Source organism: Pyrus communis, chromosome 1, assembly GCF_963583255.1.
Source record: "Pyrus communis chromosome 1, drPyrComm1.1, whole genome shotgun sequence".
NCBI classification, from domain to species: Eukaryota; Viridiplantae; Streptophyta; class Magnoliopsida; order Rosales; family Rosaceae; genus Pyrus; species Pyrus communis.
Window position 1 is genome coordinate 10,645,753 of NC_084803.1, and position 7,485 is coordinate 10,653,237.

The window sequence follows — 7,485 nt, forward strand, 5'->3', positions numbered from 1 at the left end:
TACGCGCCATACCGCTTACGTGGACCCCTCGCCTTAAGAATTCTCCACGGCGACCGCACTGCCTTGCCCACTAAGAATTCTCTCTCCTCTCCGCTTTCTTTCTATCTGCAATCGTCGGCGATGCAAGAACCAGAGCTCCACGATCTCTCCGACGACGCCGATTACGCCGCGTCGCAGCAACATGTAAGCGTTTCTCCGGCGCCAACTTTAATTCATCGTTTCTGAGTGTTTAGGGTTAATTATTTTGGGGATTTTGTTCGGTTTGATTTGGATTAGGGCTCCGCGAGCATGATGCGGAGCGACAGCGGGAAGCACAGCTCCAGCGAGCACGACGGCGCCGAGGTAGTTTTCTTGAAAGACAATGTCACCATCCACCCTACTCAATTCGCCTCCGAGAGGATTAGTGGAAGATTGAGGCTAATTAAGCACGGTTCTTCCTTATTCATGGTATTATTCATTAATTAATGATTGATTAATTAAAGATTATCGCTTGATTACTGATATTTCTGTTAATTGTTGACGTGTTTGGTACGGTTTGATTTGTAGACATGGATTCCGTACAACGGGCAAAACTCGAACGCTAGGGTGTCTGAGAAAGGTTTTGTAGGTTTAGACCTTGAATTTTAGTTGTTAAATTTGTTGAATTTATTTATTTATTTATTTATTTATTTTTTTTTTTTTGGGTTTGTGCTTGTGGTGGTGTAGATAGGAATCTTTATACCATAAGGTCAGTGCCATTAACGGAGGTCCGGTCGATTCGCCGCCACACTCCAGCGCTTGGATGGCAGTACATTATCATCGTTTTGGCTACAGGTAAAACAACTTTATCATGATTTGTAAGGCATTATTAGTAATTATATGTGGTGTTGGTTACAGTTTGTTCGGAAACTTTAGTAGAATATTGTTGTCTGCAATTTGCTCGTGTAATAAGTAATTCGAATACTCATCTTAGGAGCTTGTGTGCATGATAATACTTACTATTTAGAGGGCAAGCCTCGGTGGTTGCCTTGTTAGTCGTCCCAATGTAGTGCAATCCCAATCCGAACAACCAATTTGGAATTATATCTAGTAGTAGAAGAAAGCAAATCAGGTCAAAGTACAAGACTTTAAGTATATATTCTGTAATTTCACAATTTTTTCGTAGTCCAAGTAAACAGTAATAAATGCTAGATATTCTACCGTGTAAGAACAATTTGTACATACAATTCAAGAAAGTAACTAGATATGCTAAAAAATCTTGTAGTTGTCTAAAGGTTAAAAGAAAAGAAATGGTGGTAAGTATAGAATCGGGTTTACTGTTTCTGCTGCTTGGTACCTTCGTTTTGCTGCTTGATTTACTTAGGCTTACATCTAAAGCTGTATACTCTTGTATGATGTTTTTTTTGTATTTGTATATGTGGTTTGAAAGTGAGTTTTTGCAGGACTTGCATTTCCTCCTCTGTATTTCTATAATGGAGGAGTCAAAGAGTTCCTTGCTACAATAAAGCAACATTTGTTTCTTGTGAGGTTGGTTATTATTGTTAATTAATGTTATAATACCTTTTGAAACTTAAGGTCCAAAGATGAAAGAATCCTTTCGCTACATCTTCTAAATCCTTATTTTCCAATTAAAAAGTAGGTGGTCCAGAATTTTCGTTCTGTTGAATGTTTTCAGGTCAGCTGAAGATGCAAATGTATTTCTGGTGAATGATTTTCAAAATCCTCTCCAGGTATGCATCATTTGAGCTAAAACTGAAATGAAACCTCCTCCTTTTTTTATCTGTTTTGTCAACTTTGGTTTTCTTGATGATACTATCAAGCTGGAAACTGCAATATTTTTCATGACTTATTTGTTTCTTCAGAGAACTCTATCGTCTTTGGAGTTGCCTAGGGTGCTTTCTGTTGCAAGTGGGGTCTCAGTTGGCGAGACCTTTTCAGATCTAAACCAGGAGAGAACAAGTGGGGATGTCAATCAAGAAGGAAATATAAGCATTTCTCAATACAGTGAGAGGCAAAGGCAAAGGGTTCATGATCCTGCACGAGATCTCTCAATTCAAGTGTTGGAAAAGTTTTCTCTTGTGACCAAATTTGCTCGAGAAACAACTTCTCAACTTTTCCGTGATAATCATAGTAACGGATATGGTGCTATTGAAAGGAGAAGTAATAACCAGCCTCCCATTGATTACCCTCAGAAGGCATCCCATCATTCAAATAGAGTCCCTGAGAAAAGTCCTGTCCCCCCAGATTCTGTGGAGGTAAACCTTCCATTTTATCAAGTTACTTAATGCATTTTGGGAAAAACTGTTTCCATCAATGCTGTCAATTTATAAATGAACTCAAGGAAGTTTTCTGGCTTGGTGCCAAATTGCCAATATTCGTGGATAAAAGGTTTTAAGATGTAATTTAAGCTTAGTCAAACATATAATTTCCTTTGAATTATCGGGTCCATTGTATTATGAATGTTTGTTCAAATTGGCAGTTTGATAAAGTATCAATGGAATGGGGAAATCCACGACAGTCACCTTTGGGCTCTGATGAGGTGATGATTTTTCACTTTTAAAAATAAGAACATTTTGAGTAGAACGCTGCTAGAAATGTGTTGCTGTTGTCATATGGGTTTGTGTAAGTTCCGTTTATTTTTGCAGTGGGAAACCTTCATGGATTCTGAAGGAAGGATCGTCAACTCAGAAGCTTTCAGAAAGAGAATATTTTATGGGGGAATTGAGCACAAACTACGGAAAGAGGTTTTTATACTGTTGTATGTTGGAAGCTATGACTAATTACTTTGTTTGAATATGCATTAGCTCATCAGTATTCTTAATTATGATTGTAGGTCTGGCCATTCTTGTTGGGATACCATGCATATGATTCAACAGATGCTGAGAGGGAATACCTTAGGGCCGTTAAAAAGTCAGAATTTGAAACTGTAAAGAAGCAATGGCAGGTTGGTAGTAGTAGTATTGTATATTTCCACTAAGAGTCCAAGACACACACACACACACATTCTCTCTCTCTCTCTCTCTCTCTCTCTCTCTCTAACGTGCACAAAAATGCAACTGTCCTGAGGAGCTTGATTAGGTGGCTTATGATATGTATTTGTATTTTCCTCTGCAGAGTATCTCTCCAGAACAGGCCAGAAGGTTTACAAAATTCAGGGAGAGAAAAGGCCTCATTGAGAAAGATGTGGTATCATGAAACTTGCGGGATTTATTTTGAGCTTTCAACTTCAGTGATGAATTATTGCTGTTTTGAAGTCTGAAACTGTTGTAATTTTCTTTAGGTAAGGACTGACAGATCTCTCTCCTACTACGACGGGGACGATAATCCAAATGTGAATCTGTTACGTGATATACTCTTAACGTACTCATTTTACAACTTTGATCTTGGTTACTGTCAGGTGATTACTTCTTCTGCTTAGTAGATTCTTGCTGCAGTTGGCTGCATAAATTTACTTTTACGTTTAAGCAAAATACATAAAGCTCAAGTAAAATACAATTTTACCATGCTAACGTAAAAGTTTGGTTAGGGATTATCTCACGATATGTAACCATATTAGCTATGTGGTTTATTATACACATTTGTCATATATGTAGTAATGATATTGCTTTGGGATATAGCTTTCTTCTTCCTGTCTCTTGTGGTCTTGTTTGTAAAGTGAGAACAGCATGTTTAAATAATGATCTCAAACTCTGAATGTAAGTTGCCTCAATATGTAACTTCGTAGCCCCAGTTCAGTTGTGATAGCTGTGTTCCATCATTGTATGATGTATCTTTCTTTTGTCCTACAGGGTATGAGTGATCTCCTGTCCCCAATTTTGTATGTAATGGAGGATGAGTCTGAATCGTTTTGGTGTTTTGTTTCACTGATGGAGCGCCTTGGGCCAAATTTCAACCGTGACCAAAGTGGCATGCACTCTCAACTATTTGCAATAATGAAGGTCTCTCTCTTATCTACCTTTACATTGCTTTGCCAGGACGAAATAGTAGTTCTGTGTTCTTAATTCATTCTAAATCATTGTTGTTGTAGTTGGTGGAGCTGTTAGACGCTCCGTTGCACAATCACTTGACTCAGAAGGACTGCTTGAATTACTTTTTTTGTTTCCGCTGGGTTCTAATACAATTTAAAAGGTCGGGTTCCACACTCCGTTCTTAATATTGATTTATTTATGTATGCATGGTTGTATGTTTGTGAGAGCTATATAGTTGATTATTACAGTGTTACTGTATAATTCTTTCACTCCACTTTTCCTGATAGAGTTTGATCGCATATCTATTTCTAGGGAATTTGAATTCGACAAAACAATGCGCTTGTGGGAGGTATTGTGGACACATTATCCGTCTGAGCATCTGCACCTGTATGTCTGTGTGGCGATATTGAAGCGACACCGTGGTAAGATAATTGGGGAGCAAATGGACTTCGACACTCTACTGAAGTTCATTAATGAACTGAGCGGTCGTATAGATCTTGATGCAGTGGTCAGGGACGCGGAGGCTCTGTGCATATGTGCCGGCGAGAATGGTGCTGCTTCCATTCCGCCCGGAACTCCACCGTCATTGCCCGTTGATGATGTTTTATTGTACCCTCAACAAGAACTAGACGACATATTGTAAATGTAAATTCCCATTCGAGGGAGGATTCATCGACCTTAAACTTCTACGTATTGGAAATCTAATAATTGCTTTTCGAAGACAATTAGCTTCTCAGTTTACCTGCAACCGTGGCTTTTATGATGTGTCATGTCAATTTTATGATACGTACATCTTTTGCCCATTTTTTCTACATATTGGAAAACTAACTAAAAGTATAAAAAACTTCTCTTTTAATGAAAAGTTATTTTTAAATGTATAATGAATAGTATCAGAGAAAGGTATGATGTGATTTTTCGTTAAAAGTGAACAGTACCAGAAGTGTTTTGTTAAACCTTCCTAAATTTAATACTTTATTAACTTGTGGTTGGTAGTGACCAGTTTTGAGTTACATGTTAGAAAATAATAGTATTTTGGTTATTTTTGGGTTTTCTTATAGCTCTAGGATTTGAGCATAGCCCGTTAGTATTAAGGTTAGAGCTAGTTTATTGTAAAATAGCATGCTTATTATTCAGTCGATAATGACTTAGTTAATATATAGCCCTTTCGGTTCAAATAGTCTTCTTAGCAATTCCATATTTTTTTTATTTAACAAAAGTTTTATATATTCAACTTTATGTACCATATTAGACTTTTTACTGCTCTAATCAAAAGAAGATCATGACTTCTTTTTTGCTAATAGGCGAGCCATAGTTGAAAAGTCGATTTATAAGAGAAATAACATCGACGTGGGCAAATCCAACTCTGCCGAGACAGGGGTGTGAAATTAAGGCTTTTTAGTTAAATGGTTTATGAGATTTGCATAACTTTTTATTTTGATCTCTAAGATTTGAAATCAATAGAAGTGGTCTCTGAGATTGTCTACCATCAATCATTTTAGTCCTTAGGTGAAAAATTGTGTTAAGTAAGAATCAAAATGACAAAATTACCTTCAGTTTAATAAACAATAGGCCAAAATGATTTGATCAAAATTGAGAGTATTTTTGTCATTTTATTCTTATTTTATGGAGACTTTTCACGGAATGACCAAAATGATTGATTGTAGACAAACTTAAGGACCAATTCTATCTATTTCAAATATCAGAGACCAAATTGAAGAGTTATGCAAATCTCAGGAACCATTTTGGCTAAAAAGCTGTGAACTTAATAAACGTGTGTAAAAGAAATTAAATCTTGTTATCATGCGTGTGTTCAATGCGAGAGAAACTGACATGCAATGAGAATATACTATTATGCCGATGTTTCTAATTGATTAGGCATTGTCATGTAATTTAATTATTGTCATGCAATTTAATTTTCTCACTTGTCAATACATGATTAATTTTGTGATTAATTTTATGATAGTGACATATTGACATGTTTGTCGTCAAAAAGTTCTTTCTTGTGTCTACGAAAAAAAGGAGGGAGAGAAAGAGAGATGATCACATCAACATGTGTAACATTATCAATCATAGTGCAATGATTCATTAAAACTCATGCAAAAGAAAACCTGATAATAATCACGGGTATTAATTGTACGAACAAGGTGGCTAAAAAGCCTATCCATGATCTCAATTCTGCACAACTAATGTCGGTGATTATTGTTAGTTTTTCAACTGCTGAGAAAAACAAGCGCTAGATACTCGAGCAGGCTAGCTAGCTCTAAATTATTATGAGGTTTAACGTACCTATATAACAGCTGCTACGTACACTACCTAAAGTATACAAGTGATTTTTTTAATCAAATAAAAGAAAAGGGTCCATGTAGCCAATGAAAGGCTCATCATCAAACACAAACGCCGGATTGAAGTTTGAACTGCAGTTAGGCATGTAGTAGTGCAGCTCCCTTGGAGATTCTATGTCCACATCATAGTAAAAGCAGCTCTCTTCTGTAGTACTGGTAGTAGCAAATATGAGTCCATCATTCGGCTCCTCGTGATGTTGATGATGATGATCAGAATTGGTGTCTTTTGGACTTCGAACAGTACTACTGATGATCATCGGATTATCAGCAGTAGCGGTGGCAGTGCTCGAAGTCTTACTCGTATTGATTTTGTTTTTCTTCTTAGTGATATTGGTGTCATGGTTTGAGTAGTCTGTCATAGTGGTACCTTTTCTTTTGCCTCCAGCTGGGCAGCAGCTGGTGTTCTTGTTCAAATGGGTATTCCAGTAGTTCTTCACTTCATTATCCGTCCGGCCAGGAAGCCGACCAGCAATCAGTGACCATCTATGTGTATATATTTTATAGCAAAACAACTAAAGTAATTAATTTAGGTTAAGTGATGAATTAATTAAAGCGATGATGCTGATTAGTTGACGATTAATTATACCGATTGCCAAGAAGCTTGTGCATGCGGATGATGAGGTCTTTCTCCTCTTGGGACATGTCTCCGCGTTTGATGTTAGGTCTCAGGTAATTCTTCCATCTTAGCCTACAGCTCTTTCCTCCCCTCTTCAGACCTGCATGTATGCATGTGCACATGCTTGTGTTTATGAGAGAGAGAGAGAGAGAGAGAGAGAGAGAGAGAGAGAGAGAGAGAGAGAGAGAGAGAGAGGAGCTAGTTTGATGATTAACTAAGTAATAAACTAATGAACCTGAAAGCTTGGAAACAGTTGCCCAGTTGCCTTCACCATGCGTTTCCACATATTGTTTGAGAATCAAGTCCTCCTCTAGCTTCCACAAGTTCTTCTTCGGCTGTGCATTTCCTGCTTTCACAACTAATGATCTTTTGTTTTTGGCCATCACCATGACGAAAATCACTGTCACACACAGCTGAGACACTACTATATATCTGGTTCGATATTTTAGTTTTTGTGAGTCAACCTGCTAGCTAGCTATATGTGTGTGTGTATATATATGTGTGTAATTGTAGACTAAAGAACGTGAAAACTGCTTACGTGCGTAAATGAATGGTAATGGGAGGCCTCTTTAATTTGCTT

The 7,485-nt window shown here is 37.3% G+C and overlaps 2 protein-coding genes across 4 annotated transcripts; one reads left to right on the top strand and one right to left on the bottom strand.

The window, feature by feature from the left end:
• LOC137734578 (uncharacterized) lies at window positions 1–4,672 on the top strand. 3 transcript variants are annotated; one of them, XM_068473817.1, is made up of 15 exons: window positions 1–183; window positions 277–447; window positions 547–598; window positions 706–813; window positions 1,422–1,506; window positions 1,616–1,709; window positions 1,842–2,234; window positions 2,459–2,518; window positions 2,625–2,723; window positions 2,813–2,923; window positions 3,094–3,165; window positions 3,260–3,376; window positions 3,768–3,917; window positions 4,007–4,107; window positions 4,260–4,672. In XM_068473817.1, exons 1-15 carry the CDS (start codon window positions 121–123, stop codon window positions 4,588–4,590), a joined length of 2,007 nt encoding a protein of 668 aa, XP_068329918.1. In that variant the 5' UTR covers window positions 1–120; the 3' UTR covers window positions 4,591–4,672. The 3 variants fall into 3 exon arrangements, with proteins under 3 accessions (XP_068329918.1, XP_068329924.1, XP_068329929.1); XM_068473823.1 differs by having other exon boundaries at window positions 1,619–1,709; XM_068473828.1 differs by having other exon boundaries at window positions 1,655–1,709.
• Window positions 4,673–6,027: 1,355 nt separating this feature from the next.
• On the bottom strand, window positions 6,028–7,346 carry LOC137728546 (transcription factor MYB82-like). Its single transcript, XM_068467305.1, has 3 exons — window positions 7,141–7,346; window positions 6,876–7,005; window positions 6,028–6,772 (listed from the first exon to the last, which is right to left on the bottom strand). Exons 1-3 carry the CDS (start codon window positions 7,292–7,294, stop codon window positions 6,283–6,285), a joined length of 774 nt encoding a protein of 257 aa, XP_068323406.1. The 5' UTR covers window positions 7,295–7,346; the 3' UTR covers window positions 6,028–6,282.
• Window positions 7,347–7,485: the final 139 nt, after the last annotated feature.